General features: G+C 37.9%; 1 protein-coding gene across 3 annotated transcripts in view; it reads right to left on the reverse strand.

The window, feature by feature from the left end:
- CCNI (cyclin I) overlaps nt 1–18,051 on the reverse strand; it is a 31,753-nt gene that overhangs the window by 2,165 nt on the left and 11,537 nt on the right. For 2 of the 3 annotated variants that reach the window (XM_024245797.3, XM_054554099.2), the window contains exons 2-6: nt 16,962–17,118; nt 9,247–9,375; nt 6,988–7,062; nt 6,702–6,842; nt 5,879–6,109 (exon numbers count right to left, since the gene is read on the reverse strand). In XM_024245797.3, the coding sequence (XP_024101565.2) occupies nt 5,879–6,109; nt 6,702–6,842; nt 6,988–7,062; nt 9,247–9,375; nt 16,962–17,075 (690 nt within the window). In that variant the 5' untranslated portion in view covers nt 17,076–17,118. The remainder of the gene's footprint in view (nt 1–5,878; nt 6,110–6,701; nt 6,843–6,987; nt 7,063–9,246; nt 9,376–16,961; nt 17,119–18,051) is intronic. The other variant, XM_024245798.3, reaches the window with a different exon arrangement.

Raw genomic sequence — 18,051 nt, forward strand, 5'->3', positions numbered from 1 at the left:
CTGACTCCCTCAACACCCCAAACACCCTAAATGCCACGGTCATCTGTTTCTATATCAACCTTTTAACATATTTATGGCCAGGCGTGGTGGCTCATGCCTGTAATCCTAGCACTTTGGGAGGCCAAGGCAGGTGGATCGCTTGAAGCCAGAAGTTCAGACCAGCCTGGCCAACATGGCGAAACTCCTTCTCTACTAAAAATACAAAACATTAGCTGGACATGGTGGTAGATGCCTGTAATCCCAGCTACTCAGGAGGCTGAGGCATGAGAATAGCTTGAGCCCAGGAAGTGGAGGTTGCAGTGAGGTGAGATCAAGCCACTGCATTCCAGCCAGGCCAACAGACAGAGCAAGACTCTGTCTCAAAAAAAAAAAAAGACACTAAAATCTTTTAACGTATTTACCACATTTCATTGTAATAATCTATTTAACCATTTAGCCTTTCCATTATAGACTACAAGACCGAAGGTGTGACATTGTATTATATTCATCTTTTTATCCCTAAGTTTCTGGCACAATGACTGTACATGGAAGGCCTTTAAATTATTACCTGTAGTAAAGTGTCTCTTCCTCACTTTCAATTACAGCATTGTCAAAATAACCTTAGTTAGCATCATATATTCCTTCCCTGCTCTCTCCAGCCGCACCCCAATGCCTACCAGAAATAAGCTAAACTCCTTAGTTTAGTATTAATAAGAATCTCCATAATCGGATCCCACCTTCTTTTCTAGCCTTATTTCCTAGCATACCCTCAACTTGTGGTCTACACTCTTGCTCAACAGTCCTGCTCTTATATGATGATGCACTAATCTTCCCCTTTCTTACTTTACCCTTAATCATCTTATTTCTACCTGTTGAAATTGTACTGCCCATTCCTTCCAGGACTGGCTAAACACCATCACCTTCAGGAAGCCTATCTTGACCATTTAACTATCAGGGATCACTTTTTTCCAGTTTTGGGTATTCCGGACATTTCTGGACCAAGTCTTACTTATCCTCATATAACATGCAGCACTCACCATGACTGTTTGCAATACCACAGAGAAAATAGGGGAAAATAACGCACTCTACAAGAACACATTTGGTCACAAAATTATTTTTATCTCTAAATACATTCATTATTTGTTACTGAAAAATACCAGATGAAAGAATGGTAAAAGGTTGATGTTAGTCATTGTATAATACAAATGCAAAATAACTGAAACTGTTCGAAATACACAAGAAAATGGCAGATTTTAGCATCTACCATATTGTTCACTGATTTTTTTCCCCTAGTTTGAAAGGCATTAGATAACACACTATGGGTAAGACACTATTAACTAGTATTAGAATTTGTTCTCCCTCCCTTAAAAGAAAAAAAGTTACGTAACACTTAAGATAGTCCCTGAACTATCAAGCTTACATTTAGGCTAGGTCTTATTATATATCCCAGGGATGTAGAACAAGCTGAAACATGCTAAAAACATTGGAAGAAAGCACAGAGAAAGGATGGCGCTTCTGCCAATATTTTAGGAAGCCTAAAAAAAAAAAAATGAAAGAAACTGGGAGCGAAAAAGGGGCTACAGTGTAGAAATTATTTCTAAAAAATAAGTACAGTCATCCCACAGTATCCATGGGGGATTAGTTCCAGGATCCCCCAAAAGATAACAAAACCCAACATGCTCAAGTCTCTTATATAAAATAATGTAGTATTTGCATATAACCCACTCACAACCTGTATACTTTAATCATCCCTAGATTACTTATAATACCTAACAGAATGCCTACACATCACTTCATCTGTGTAGATTCAATGTAGTACTCAGCGTGCCACAAATTCAAGGTTTTTTTGGAACTCTGTGAAATTTCTTCCCGAATATTTTCAGTTCACGGTTGGCTGAATCCAGATGCCAAACCCATGGATATGGAGAGCTAACTGTACCTCGTTTAATGAAATGTTCTTTAGCAAATGAATGATATTTATTGGCCTAGAAAGGTAAAGGTACCACAAATATTCTAATGCCTTGGTCACTGGGCATAATAAATGCCATGGCAGAATCAATACTATGGCAGAATCCTAAAAAGACATGTATTTAAGTAAGAGGAAGACTATGTCCCTATAATCTTTCTGTGTGAAAAAACGAAGTAAATAGTTATATTTTAGAGGTGGGAGACTGACAAGAAATGATAGAGCTAGAATAGACCTTAGAAATTATTCAAAACAAAACCATCCATATGAATGCCACTTCCACCCAAGTCCCAAGTAAGTCTTTTCTCCAAAATAACATCAAAATAAATTCCTTCTAATCTAGTACAATCTGAATTTGTTCTATAAGACACCAAAATAATTTGTTCTTTCTTGAGATCCAGTGGAAGAAACAAAACAAGCACATATACTGGAACTACCAAAACTCTCGACACCAGACAAGTACTCTAATGGAGTTGATAAAAAGGACTTAAATGAACTCTAATTATAAGGTGTCAAGAGAATATGTATTTTTTTTATAACAATAAATGACATAAATGGTAGGTCCAGATGGATCCAGGTTTGGTGAACAGCATGAAGCACTGAGGAACCTGCTGGAATAGTCTGACCACAGCCACCTTCAAAAAGAACCAGGAGACTGGTGGGGAGGGGTCTGCTTCTTCTTTTTTTTTTTTAATTTGCTTCTTTTTACTTTTAGGGGGTGCATGTACAGGTTTATTACCTAGATATATATTGCATGATGCCGAGGTTTGGAGTACAAGTGATCCTGTCAACCAGGTAGTGAGCACAGTACCCAACAGTTTTTCAACCCTTGCTCCTCCCTCCCTCCCTCCCCCTTCTAGTAGTCCCCAGTTTCTACTGTTGCCATCTTTATGTCCGCGTGTACCCAATGTTTAGCTCCCACTTTTAAGTGAGAACATGTGGTTTTGGTTTACTGTTCCTGCGTTAATTCACTTAGGATAATGGCCTCCAGCTGCATCCATGTTGCTGCAAAGGACATGATTTTGTTCTGTTTTATGGCTGCACCTACTCTAGTTTTAAACTAGAACATGTACTTTGACTACTGCTCAGCTAGGAACTACAAAGACCACCACACTAATCTAGGTAGAGTTAACAGCCTGAGTTTATCAGGGTGGACCACATCAGTCAGAAAGAGGAGGACGTGAGCACAACCACACAACACAGCAAGGGTAGACAGAAGAAGGCTAAGGAGAGAAAGAGGTTTAGCGATCCCAGAATGGTGACCAACAGGTGGCGCAAGAGCTTAAGGGGGTGTAGTTGTGGGAGGTTAACAGGGACAAAAGGAAGATTGCCTTTCAAACCTGGGAACACTCACCATACTTTGTCTAAGTGGGGGCTCAGGCAGAACTAGTGAGAGTGGCCTCCTCACAGCATGGTATGTCTGTGATGGACTCTCCTCAAACCAAGACACTGGGAATCATGTCACAAATAATTTTGGCATGATCTCATCAATCTGATGCAAGAATTTCCTATGCTAAAAACAGAAAACTAGGAAGAAGTCTGATATTGTGGCCTTGTCACACATCTAAACACAAAGATATTAGACCTGGTGTTCCCCACCTGAACACAGCAAACTTAGCAAAAACAGAAATGAGTCCTAAAGAACTAGGAGCCATCCATGTTTGGACCACATGGGTTGGTGTTAGAGGAGAACTGCTAGAACAAGTCCCAAAAGTCTCTACCAAGATTTATGACCTTCCTTTTCTTCACTAACTTCCCCACTGCAATTATATACTACATGGGGCAAATCTCTTAAAAAGAAAAAAAATTCACTGTATTTCGTTTTCAAACTACATCCAAACACTACCTACATAATATAATCGAAACCTACGCTACATAGGTAGATTTCTAGCTATGGAAGGGAAAACGCTATGTTGAGTGGGGACCTGCCCTTAAACACAAGTATAGCTCCATTTTTCTATTCTATATTCTGGGATTGTGTGTGTACAAGATTTTCTTTGGGGAAGAGGGACTGGGAAAGGGTTCCACTTCTAAAACAAATTATGAAAACCACTGAACTAGAATTTTTAAGGTTTGTGTGGTATGAAAAAAAGCACTGGTTCTTTTAAATCACTACTAAGTAGCTCTACGCAGCTCTAAGAAAGTCTCCAGTTCCCTACACCAGAACTATAAAATAAAGGAGTTGAATGAAATAATTTCTCCAAAGATTCTCAAATCCCAGGTTTGTAATACTCCTTCAGCTAAGAAAAAAAAAGTTTCAGTGAATACTTTCTTCCTCTAGCACCAGAAAACTTACAAAAGATTTTCCGTGTTTTTCACTAGGAAAACATGATCTCAAAGCTACAGAATACACATGCTATTTACAACATTATTATTTATGCTTCAAAATCTGTCCTCTGACACTAACACTTTAGAGCAATCTTTTTCTGTACTATCTTGAATAAGCACAGAGAACAAGTCAGAAGGCGTTTAGAGAGATGTCATTTGTTCCAATAAAAATACTGTAATGTAGGAGGTTTTCTATTAAGCCTATTCCTCTACTTCACAGTCTAATGTGAGTGATTAATATTCAACTTTTCTTTCTAACACTCCAGGGTGAGCAAAGTAAATTTTCTGTGTCATATTATTCATTTAAATGGTGGTTTATCATAATTTCTAAAAATTCTAAGTAGCAACTACCTCCTAGGATTTATTCTCATTACAGCATTTAATTATTTCAATCTAAGACAATTAAGATATCCCTTCAAAACAAGAAACAGCCCATGTCACACTACATAGGTAGATCTCTAGCTAACATACTGCTCTGATCATCAACCTTTTTATGAAAAGACTGAGCTCCCCTCTGCTCACAAACTAGAGCCTAAAATTCTAGCACTGACATACTTGTTTAAAAAAAAAAATTTTTTTGCCTGCTTTTCTTCAGACATACTTCTTAAAATGTTTGCTATAAGATCAATCATAACTTTCTTAGAAAAACACCAAATTCAACTATTATGTTTTTCTTTTATAATAATCTAAATTTTTAGCTCAATAACTGCAGTTCTTTGCTACAATTAGTTTATTGCAAAATGTTAAGCTTAGAATTTCACAATCTTCTAAGTAAAATCCATTAAAACAAATTAGAATAACTACTGTTAAATAAGAATAAATAGCCATATAAAGGGAAAGTAGGTTCATGAGTCTTTTATGGATTCAGCTGGCAGGAGAATGGTTTGCCACAGATCTAAACTCGGTAAGTTCTATTTGGTGACATGAATAGAACCAGTAAGCCTTCTCTCAAAGTAGCTGCTAACATACAGCACTCTCACCAACTTTCCATTTGAATGAGAATTTTCTCCACTGAACCTTTACATTATACTTAGGTAGTTGATAATTTATCAACCTATGCATTTTATAATAATCTGTAGATACAAGTTACAAACTAATCTTAGGTAATAATGGAACTGCCACAGGGCAAAACCTCTTTCAGGAAAGTGGCTTCTATCTGCCAGTTTGGTATAAATACTTCACTTACTAGCCAACAATAAATTATTTGCTTGTCTAAAAAGCAACTTATTCTAATTTTTGTTCCTGACATCCGTTATAAAATGAGTGAAGTAAAGAAGTACTACATTAAAACCTACAGATGTAGCTAGGAAGTTTCTTTACAAAAAACTAAAGGACAATATGGTATTGACAATCTTATGAACATTTTAGAATTCTAAAAATAAGTAAGAGAAATGGTTAAAAGGAATCTTAAAAATACTATATAAGTTTTATATGAAGAAAAGAGATCATCTAGCCCGTAAATTTAAAATATATACTTTACTCTTGTCTACTCTTAAGAACGGTTTGCCATTACAACATGAGAAATGTCTTTTAGTTTGGTAACTCTATGTATTCCAATAATAGAAAAACTTAAAAAGAACACTATTTAATTAGACTGACACCTACCTGTGCTTTCTGAAGCAGTTCAATTGTAAGAGAAAGCCAATCAGGAATGAGTTTCTCCATTTCCAGACTAACCATGGCCAGAGCAAGCATGGATCCTCTGAATTGCAGAAATTGGTTGCAGGCCATACAGTGAAGTAGTTGCTTGGTAAGGACTGCCAAATGTTGAGATGGGCTCAATTTGGGCAAACTGAAAAGTAACTGAGGCCTAGTTGACACTGCAATGGCATGGAACTGAAAATCACAAGAACATCATTTTAACTTTATTTAAATATCTAGGAAATTACATATAGAAATTGATGCAACCTATTCAATTTTTTTTTTTTTTTTTTTTTTTTTTTTCTTGAGACAGAGTCTCACTCTGTTGCCCAAGCTGGAGTGCAGTAGCGTGATCTCGACTCACTACAACCTCCACTTCCTAGATTCAAGCGATTCTCCTGCCTGCCTCAGCATCCCGAGTAGCTGGGATTACAGGCGCCTGCCACCATGCCCGGCTAATTTTTGTATTTTTAGTAAAGACAGGGTTTCACCATGTTGGCAAGGCTGGTCTCAAATTCCTGACCTCAAGTGATCCGCCTGCCTCAGCCTCCCAAAGTGCTGGGATTACAGGCATGAGCCACCGTGCCCAGTCTAACCTATTCAATTTCTAAGTTTGCGATTTAAGCTTCAGTCATATGACATATATACTAATTTATAATTTTTCCTTGGATATCAAGTTTTCTTTTTCCTATTTCCAGTACAAAATAAATGAGTAGGCAATCTATTTTTTAATTTACCAAAAACTACACACTCAAATAAGAAACTAAAAGACTTCAGGTATATTTACAATATGAAGAAAATCCAACGGTGTGGCTGTGTGAAGATCCCAGTTCAACTTATCCAGAATAATTCTCTCCATTCTCAAAATTTCAGATGAGGAACATCCACAGAAACTGTCTCTTGCCAATACCTTTAGTACTGGAATTCTCTATCCAAAGCAAAGGGGAACAGGGACAGGGAGAAAAGGGCAGAAAGAAACTCATTTATGATTTTTGTTTTAGCAAACAAAGCAAGTTAATAAATGTGGAGAGAAATTTTCACAGAAGAAACATTATCTTGAAAGGATTTATTACCTCATCTTCCTCAACAGTCTTGGCAGCTAGGAAAAAACAGCTGATTGCAATACAACTCAAGTATTTTGGATGAGCCTAAAATTTTGAAGAGGGAAAAAGCAACTTTAGTGATTTTTCAAAAATAGTTTAACTTTTTGTAACTGTTTTAAAAACCTAGATATGCAGATGAAACAGGTATACACAAAATACTATGGAATTCAATTAATGTGACTGCCACTCATTACTTTTTAGATCAGAGCTAACTTTAAGAACAGGAAAGGAAGTTTATTAAAAAGCTTTAGAACAGTAATGAAAGGAAGGAAAGTACACTTGCAAGATCAAGTGTGTCTAGGGCTAACTTTTTTTTTTTTTTTTTTCTGAGATGGAGTCTTGGCCTGTCGCCCAGGCTGGAGTGCAGTGGCATGATCTCAGCTCACTGCAAGCTCCGCCTCCTGGGTTCATGCCATTCTCCTGCCTCAGCCTCCCAAGTAGCTGGGACTGGGACTACAAGTGCCCACCACCACACCCAGCTAATTTTTTTTGTATTTTTTGTAGAGACGGGGGTTTCACCGTGTTAGCCAGGATGGTCTCATCTCCTGACCTCGTGATCCGCCCACCTCGGCCTCCTAAAGTGCTGGGATTACAGGCGTCAGCCACCGTGCCCGGCCTGAGAGCTAACTTTTAACATTACAATCCTAGCCATATGATATTCTACAAAAATATCAATTCCATTGCTCAAAGTTCAACCAAAGCCAATTAACCAAAGTTCATTTCTATCCAGCAGAAAAAAAGCTTGATTTAGAAGTTTTTAATAAATAATATTCCCCAAATTAAGAAATTTTTTGTGTATGTAAACATTTTTTAAAGCTAACTGCTTGCAATCTGGGAAATCTGAAAAATGCCTACTTTTATCTCAGCAACAAGTCCACATCACTCCTCCCTCCCTCTCTACTACATCTAACCTACTTTTCACAGCTAATTCCACAGAAAGATGAGTTTAAGGTTAGTGTCCTTTCTTGGACAGTACATTTTTCAAAAATTATTAGTGAACACATTGTTGTAGTTTCTATCATGAGTTTCTTGCTGTGTTTATTAAACATCTGAAACAAAGTTGGGGAAATTTCTGGAACAATTAGAGAATCTTGCCAAATATCTCATTTTTTTCATATTTCTTATTTATTGGGTCCTGTCATGTTTAGTCTCTTAAGAGTAGAAGTTTGAAACTGAGCAGCTATTCAGTCTTACACTCCGTAATTATTTGGCTTCTATTTTGTATACCTAATAAAGCATTTAATTGACAGTTTCCCCAGTTTACAGATTCTTTTGCATACTAATGCCTACAGTTTAAATACTATGCTACTTTTTCATGCCTTGCCATTAAATAAATGCTCATTTCCTGCTTTAAATATGTTGAGGGCCTACTTACTAACTTGACACAGCCAATGACATAGCAATGGGGACAATATAAAACCTAATTATTTGTATGCTGTCATTCAACAAAAATATACCAAAGTTGTTTTATGACATCTTGTTATATACCGAAGTAAGCCTGTAGAAAGCACTTCATGTTTTTCAGAAAGCCACACGGTATGGATATTCAATAAGTAGTGACAGAGAAAAACGTGCAATAGGCTTATACTTTATTCTAGTCTGATTCCTTGTCCACCTCTGTACACCAATATGTTAGAAAATGACTAAGTATTCTGCTGATGCTATATGGTTTGTGCTAAAATCAAGAGATAAAAAATTTCATAGGCTAAAAAGTTATGAATACTTGTAACAAAAAGAAAATTACAGAATACTATTAGGAACACTTCCAAAAACACTTCTGCTTTTTAAACAATAGTAGAAAGCCGGGAGTGGTGGCTCATGCCTGTAATACCAGCACTTTGGGAGGCCAAGGCAGGCTGATGACTTGACATCGGGAGTTCAAGACCAGCCTGGCCAACATGGCAAAACCCTGTCTCTACTAAAAATACAAAAATTAGACTGGCATGGTGGCACGTGTCTGCAGTCCCAACTATTTGGGAGGCTGAGGCACAAAAATTGCTTGAACCCAGGAGGCAGACACACTCCAGCCAGGGCAACAGAGCGAAACTATCAAAAAATAAAAATAAACAATAGCAGAAGACATCACCATGTCTTCTTATGGGTACATACATCATTCTCCAGCAAAGTTCTCCACTTCTTTCTACCTTACAGAATGTTTACTAATAGCCTCTAGTTTAGCATACGTACACTCAAATGAGGTTATATGTAAGTCTACCTTAAAACACTTACCTTTACGGTAGCTAAAAACCTGTCCAAAAGACTGCTAGCCAGAGCAAATGTTTCTGGGTAAAGGTTGAATTGGTACTTGAGTTTGGCCAGCCATTGAATTACTTCATCTCTCTGGGATGGAGAAACATTCTATAAGGGAACAATTTTAAAAACAGAAGACAAAGTTTGAGCTATCATCAAGCGATGTTTAGAATTCTCTCTCATAAAAGGTTAGGTAATACTACAAAATATGTTTAAAAATGTTAAGGTTATTCAAAATCTATCAGACTTGAGATACATGAAAATAAAACTTTATGTATTGGTTATCACATTTAATATCAATATCCAATATTCTCCTACTCTTTATTAAAATTTTCACTATGTCATCTCACCAAATATCCATAGTTGAATTAAATTTAGGTGCTCAGAGAATATAACATTTTAAAGTTTAAGTAACACTATTATCAACTGATAGTAATTTGGAGTTAAGTTCCCCCACCTCTTAAGATTAAGAAAATATAGTGAATTTCTCCCGCAGCAAGTAGCCATTAACTTATCTTAGGAAATATAAATGAACTATGATAATGGAAATGATAGCCCATTTAAAAAACTAAAATCAATAGTAATAAGTAAAAGATACCAGGGACAACAGATGAATTATACATTTAGAGATGATGAAAAAATAATGAACAGGAAATTAATCTGAAGTAAATTACTATTTCGAAAAATTTCCACAAACACAAAACATTATTGTTTTATTGTTGTTGTAAGCCTATTGAGTATAGGCTTAATTTTTAGCAGGGACACACTTTAATAGTGATTAGAAAACTTTTACTCTTGAGTTTTGGAGTCACCATTAAAAAAATAAAACGGTTGTTTATTTTGGGAACATTCAGTATTCTTACAGCTCTTTCAAACTGTAGTTTCAAACAGTTTGAAAGAGCTGTAAGGAGAATACTCAAATAATATGTAGGAAGATTAAAACAACAATGTTTTGTGTTTGTGGAAATCTTTCAAAATAGTCATTTACTTCAGGTTGATTTCCTTCTGTTCAATATTTTTTTTCATCATCTCTAAATGTATAATTCATCTGTTGCCCCTGGTAACTTTCACTTATTAATATTGATTTCAGTTTTTTAAATGGGCTATCATTCTGTTATCATAGTTCATTTGTATTTCCTAAGTTAACCATAGTAAGCCTACAATGGTATGGAACACTAGAAGTTATTCCTCGTATCTAGCTGTAATTCTGTATCTAGGCTACTTTAAGATCTAGTTCTGGACTAAGGATCCATAAAAATCCCTGAAAACCAAGTAAAGCCAATCACAAGACTTCTGGATGAAGAGTTAAGCATTCAAGAGAAATTAAATTCCTATCAAGATGAGCTTTTATCCAAAATGCCACAACAAATAAGAAAAAGTAATGTTAACTAAGCCAGCCAAACACATCAACAACAAGGAAATAAATTCCCAGGACAGGTAGGTGATATTATATGATGAAACTGGGGAGGCTTTTAGGGAGACGAAAGGAACGATGACTTACAGTAGCTATGAAAACAAGAACACCATTAACTCCAACCTTCAGTTAGAGATACAATGTGGGGTATGGGAGAAAAAAAAAATCCCTGAATGACAGATTACATTAAATAATGACATTATTTGGTGTTTGGCATTAAACAATAACAGAAACATATGATTGTAAGAAGAATCACAAAGGTAACATAAAAAAAGAGAATACAGTTACATGGAGATTATCATATAGTTATAACTAAATGACATAACTTATGTAAAGCATATATATGGAATGCAAACATACTCAAATATTAGTTCTCCTTTCCCACCTCTAAACTACCCAATTCTCTAATAATGTCAGAAAAACAAATTTACAAAATATTATCTATGAAGTTAAACACTGTTAACAATTAGTCATGTAAGAAATCATGACAATATCTTTGAACTTTAATATTCCATATACTTTTTGAGACAGGGTCTTGCTCTGTCACCCAGGCTGGAGTACAGTGGCACAACCATGGCACACTGCAGCCTCGACCTCCCAGGCCCAAGTGATCCTCCCACCTCAGCACCCCGAAGTAGCTAGGACCAGAGGTACGTGCCACCATGCCCGGCAACTTTTTTTTTTTTTTTTTTTTTTTTTTTTTTTTTTTTTGAGATGGAGTCTCGCTCTGTCACCCAGGCTAGAGTGCAGTGGCTCAATCTCAGTTCACTGCAGCCTCCGCCTCCTAGGTTCAAGCAATTCTCCCTGCCTCAGCCTCCCAAGTAGCTGGGATTACAGGCTTGTGCCATCACACCTGGCTAATTTTTGTATTTTTAGTAGAGATGGGGTTTCGCCATGTTGGCCAGGCTGGTCTCAAACTCCTGACCTCAAGTGATCTACCCATCTCAGCCTCCCAAAGTGCTGGGATTACAGACATGAGCCACTGTGCCCGGCCTAATTTTACTTTTTGTAGAGATGAGGTCTCACTATGTTACCCAGGCTGGTCTTCAACTCCCAGGCACAAGCAATCCTCCTGCCTCGGCCTCCCAAAGTGTTGGGATTACAGGTGTAAGCCACTATGTTTGGCCCATATACCAGATAGTAAAATTTAACAACAGGGCCAAGAAAAATATTCCTGCATAGCCAATGTTATCATCACTAGCCAAAACCAGCAATAATTTTTTTAAAATCCAAAAGATAACAGTTTAAGAAGACTCAATTTAACTGAAGTAATACTGAGTCCAAGGTCACTTTTTCAAATCAATTCAAACATGTACTAAACAGTAATATTATCATGACAGCATTACAAATAGTAAGTTCTGTGCCTAATTCATTTCATTCCTATTCCTCTAAAATAAAGAATGAGAGAGAAAAAGAAAAAGCCCAAAACAGTATTTCCTGACTCCATCAGGTGAACTGTTTCTCATATGGACTGCTTAAATAGGATTAGAAGGATTCAGTAGTTGAACAAATAATCCTAAAGAGAATTTATAATGGATTGATCAAACATGGTAAAATATAGACTGCTATTAATATATATTCTGTATATATATTATATTCCACATGCTGCTAGTCTCCTCCTTATAATATACAACCTCCCCAACTTTAAACTCTAAAAGGTTCACCATTACCTAAAAGATTAAGTACAATTCCCCAGCATGGCATACAAATCTATGACCTACCTCTTTTTTTTTGTTTTTGTTTTTTGTTTTTGAGACAGTCTTGCTCTGTCACCCAGGCTGGAGTGCAGTGGCGCGATCTTGGCTCGCTGCAAGCTCCGCCTCCCAGGTTCACACCATTCTCCTGCCTCAGCCTCCTGAGTAGCTGGGACTACAGGCACCCGCCACCACGCCCAGCTAATTTTTTGTATTTTTAGTAGAGACGGGGTTTCACCATGTTAGCCAGGATGGTCTCGATCTCCTGACCTTGTGATCTACCCGCCTCAGCCTCCCAAAGTGTTGAGATTACAGGTGTAAGCCACCATGCCCGACTATGACCTACCTCTCTAACCTCAGACGTCTTCCATCACTTTCTGTCTTAAACTTCATGCTGTAAGAGTAGTAACTTCTACTGATGATCCTTCCTTGCCCCTGCTATTTTACGTTACTGCTCCTTTGTTCATATTGCTCCTTCTGACTGGAACGCACTCGCTTCTCTATCTCACCTGCCTTCTTATGTATCTCTTGAGAGCTATTTTGATGTTACTCCCCATCAGATACTTTTCCTGATAATTCAAGTCGGGCTGAGTACCTTCCTATGTTCCCACAGCATCTCATTACACCCGTTACGTTCAACATTTTTTTAAAAATTAAATTTCTGGGCATGGCTCACAATTGTAATCCCAGTACTGTAGGGGTCCAAGGCAGGAAAACTGCTTGAGCCCAGGAGTTTGAAACTAGCCTGGGTAACACAGTGAGACTTCATCTCCACAAATAAAAAAATTAGTTAGGCATGGTGGTGCGTGCCTGTGATCTCAGCTCCTTGGGAGGCTGAGGTGGGAGGATCACTTGAGCCTGGGAAATAGAGGCTGCAGTGAACTGTGATGGAGCCACTGCACCCCAGCCTGGGTGACAGAGCAAGACCCTGTCTCAGAAAAAAAAAATAAAATAAAATTTTTGCTTTTGGCTTTGATGAAGTAGGAAGCAGCAAACCTAAACTCCACTTGAGAATGACTAGAAAAGCTGTTAACCTGTTTTTAAGATTCCTTAGAGTTCTAAAATTCTACTGAAAATCATCTGTATATAAACAATTTGTGGCAGGGTTTTATCTTTGTAACTCAAAAGCACTTTGGCAAAATAAATTGAGAACACCTGAAAGTATGTGCCACTTTGACCAGTTTCAGTGTTTTCCCCAAATTCATGTAACAAAATTATCATGAACTTGAAAGTACTATTACATAATATAAAAGAAGTTATCTGCAAGCGCCAAGAACACAGTAAGGTACCTGAATGAATCATAAAGAAATGATAATCACCATTCACTTAAATGCTTACTTTGAGTCTATTATATGCAAGTAAACAAAAATGACACAACCATACCCCTCAGGGAAACTCACAGTCAAATCACCAGAAAATTATAATACTTTGTGCTGTCATAAGGGAAGCAGAGTGTGGCAGAAACACATAGAAGGTGACTGACAGGTGCATAATATTCTTGCCTGACCACACTATCCTAAATTAGGGAATAGGGGATGCAAATTAAACAAGAATTATGTGAGAGACTGACTTCAAAATATAGTTGGGGCAGGGGGGGAAGTTAGAAGGAAACTGGAGGAAAAAGGCATAAGAGAAAGCTTAAAAATATCTTACTTTTCCATTTTTACCAACACTTCAAAACAAAATTAGAAAAGTCAGAGCAACAGTGGAAAGGGAGGTAAAAAAATGCCAGTCCCTTAGAAGAAAATAAGAGTTAGAACTAGAATAGAGAAGGGGCTGGGTGCGGTGGCTCATGCCTGTAATTCCAGCACTCTGGGAGGCCGGATCACAAGGTCGGGAGATCGAGACCATCCTGGCTAACACGGTGAAACCCCCGTCTCTACTAAAAAATACAAAAAATTAGCCGGGCCTTGTGGCGGGCGCCTGTAGTCCCAGCTACTCAGGAGGCTCAGGCAGGAGAATAGCATGAAACTGGGAGGCGGAGCTTACAGTGAGCCGAGATCGCGCCAGTGCATTCCAGCCTGGGCAGCAGAGCAAGACTGTCTCCAAAAAAAAAAAAAAAATAGAATAGAGAAGTGTCCCTGGGGGTTACCCTGGCAAGCAACTCAAGCCCCTATAGCCTTTTACCCTTATTCTTAACTCCTATCCCCACCAGACCAAGGCCACCCAAATTTTACAAGTATTAAATATGGCTTCTACTTGGCATTACTAAAGGCAAATCCTTAAGAAGTGGATCTCTCTCAGAAGTTCTGATACTATTCTGTTCTCTGGTATTACCACACCAGTATTTGTTAAATCACCTACAGAAACAGGCCAGATTTGGGCGTGGTTGCTCACGCCTATAATCCCAGCACTTTTGGGTTGCTGAGGCAGGCAGATCATCTGAGGTGAGGAGTTCGAGACCAGCTTGGCCAACATGGTGAAACCCTGTCTCTACTAAAAATACAAAAATTAGCCAGCTGTGGTGGCGGGTGCCTGTAATTCCAGCTACTTGGGAAGCTGAGGCAAGAGAATCACTTGAGCCCGGGAGGCCGAGGTTACAGTGAGCCGAGATCATGCCACTGCACTCCAGCCTGGGCAACAAGAGAAAAAAAAACTCCTTCTCAAAAAAAAAAAAAAAAAAAAAGTCAGATTATTTGGTAATATAGCAATATACTACAATCTAGGTAGAATATCACCTTCAAAGACCAGGCTGTAAAAATATATTATTGTTGGTTACATGCTGACTCAAGGAGATAGCAGGAGGAGGAAGGAATCGTCCTACAAGCAGCTATAGAAAAGTTTTGAGGCTCACTAGAATGTCACAACATAAGGGCAGGAATTTATTTTCTCCTGTTGTATCCCCAATACCTAGAATAGTGCCTAGAGTATAGCAGATACTCAGCAGACATTTGCTAAATGACTTGAATTCCCAACTAATCTAAAAATCACACATGCGTGCGCGCACACGCACACACACACACACAAAATATCACAGGAAGAGGACTACCTTAGGAAAAGGACTGAATTATAATTTTTTTTTTTGTTTGTTTTTTTTGAGACGGAGTCTCACTTACCCTGTCGTCCAGGCTGAAGTGCAGTGACGTGATCCCGGCTCACTGCAACCTCTGCCTCCTGGGTTCAAACAATTCTCATACCTCAGCCTCCCAAGTAGCTGGGTCACAGGAATGACTCACCACACCCAGCTAATTTTTGTATTTTTAGTAGAGATGGGGTTTCGCCATGTTGACCATGGCTGGTCTTGAACGCCTGACCTCAGGTGATCTGCCCACCTCAGCCTCCCAAAGTGCTGGGATTACAGGAGAGCCACTGCGTCCAGCCCAAATTATCATTCTATTACTTATTAAAGTCTTGAGCAAACTGGGACTACCGCCTACTTTTTCAAAGGATTAAATGAGATATTAAATGAGATAGCATATATATAAACACTCCTCATTCAAGTTAACTAATCAGTTTGCAAAATGACAAGTAACAGTAAATGAAGAATGTATTTCTTTAGCTTGTGGGAAAGAATGATATAAGTAGGAAAAATTAGAATTGAATTAAAAAGGCATATATACTTTCAAAATCAATAAGCAAAGGATAGCTTAAAACAACACATGAGGAACTTACATATTTGCCATTCATTCACTCATGCATATTGAAAGAACATTTGACCACTATTCTATTTTCCAAACACCATGTTAGATATTAAGGATAAAAGACATATAAGACATCTTATACAATAAACTTTTGGAGTGGATAAAGTTCACAGTTATTTGTGAAAATAATTATATATGACAGAAGTATAAAATTTCTAAAAGAAAAACTATGCAGCTAACAGTTGTTAAGAGACCAACTGGCTATCTTCTAAAAAGCTTCCAACATTGGTATTACCTTAGTAGCTCACATGAACTCCTTACCACTATTGATGAAAGAGTAGGTTTTTAGTTGACTAAAGACAATGGTATGAAGATGTTCAGCCTCTGTGGCTAACTATAAACTGTATATCTAAAGAAGGTTACTACTGTTAGTATAGATTATGACGAAAGAAAACAAACCTAACTATTTTCCTAAAGCTGTAACTCAGGTAACAACAAAACAGGTCAACAAACAAAAACAGTTAACTCTTGTTTCAGAAAGAAAAGGTTGGAGCAGGAGCTTTTAAAAAAGAAGAGGCCAGGCATGGTGGCTCACGCCTATAATCCTAGCACTTTGGGAGGCCAAGGCTGGTGGACTGCTTGAGCTCAGGACTTCCAGACTAGGCTGGGCAACATGGTGAAACCCCATCTCTACCAAAAATACAAAAAATTAGCCAGGCATGGTAGCATGCGCCTGTAGTCCCAGCTACTCAGGAGGCTGAGGTGAGAGGATCGCTTGAGCCCGGGAGGCAGGGGTTGCAGTGAGCTGAGATCATGCCACAGCACTCCAGACTGGATGACAGTGACACCCTGTTACATAAAAAAGAAACAGGGAGATGTCTCTCAAATACAGCACATCCTTAAATGGCACACATTCCTCCAATGTAGTGTCAAGATATTATTACGTATGGCAGTGGTATGTTTATTTCTAATAAAATTCATCTGTCTTAAGAGAAAAATCATTACCTGATTTGAAGGCATTTTCCGCACATTCACTTTCCACATCTGCGCTTCCCTAGTGATTGCCTTTTCCAACAGGAAAGACAATCTCTGGTTTTCCAAAGGCCCTGGAAACTTCATGATATCCTTTGGATCTGCCTGCTACCCAGCTTGATGTAGCTACCTACAAAATCAAATAAGTTTTAAAATTAGTTATAGAATAAGTGTAGTATTATATAAAGTACTAATTAAGCAACTCATAAAACAAAATAAGAATGCTATGAGGCAGTATAGGATTTTATAGCTCTTTAAAATATCATATTAAAATACCAAAATAATCCGTTATCTAAAACATTCACACTTGAAATCTGAAATTCAGTTATAAAGAGAATAAAAACAAGGCCATGTAATTGATGGAACCTTTGGACTCTGATAAAAACATGTTATTACTGTTTCAAATTGTCAAAACTTTGTCACTGGCTTTTTTACCAGGAATTCATAGAAGGAGTTATTCCAAACATTCCTCTTAAAAACCTAATCAGATAAGGGCCACTAACATTTTTCCTTCATTAAAAAGAAAATATATTACATTAAATCCTGCCCATTCCCACTTCTTCAGTATGAAACCATCCCCTCCAGTATGAAATCATCTTAAATTGTGCTTCCAATTCAGTATCCATTAGCTACACATGTGGATATTTAAATATGAGCTGAATAAAATTTAAAAATTGGCCAGGCATGGTGGCTCACGCCTGTAATCCCATCACTTTGGGAGGCCGAGACGGGTGATCAATAGGTCAGGAGTTGGAGACCAGCCTGGCCAACATGGTAAAACCCTGTCACTACTAAAAATATAAAAATTAGCTGGGCATGGTGGCAGGCACCTGTAATCCCAGCTACTCGGGAGGCTGAAGCAGGAGAATCATTTGAACCTGGGAGGCAGAGGTTGCAGTGAGCTGAGATCACACCATTGCACTCCAGCCTGGGCAACAGGGTGACACTCCGTCTCAAAAACAAACCAACCAAAAAAAAATTTATTTCTTCAGTCACAATAGCCTTACTTCAATAACCAGATGTGGCTAGTGGATACTATATCAGACAGTGCAGAAAAGGAACA

The sequence above is a fragment of the Pongo abelii genome, chromosome 3 (assembly GCF_028885655.2).
Source record: "Pongo abelii isolate AG06213 chromosome 3, NHGRI_mPonAbe1-v2.0_pri, whole genome shotgun sequence".
NCBI classification, from domain to species: domain Eukaryota; kingdom Metazoa; phylum Chordata; class Mammalia; order Primates; family Hominidae; genus Pongo; species Pongo abelii.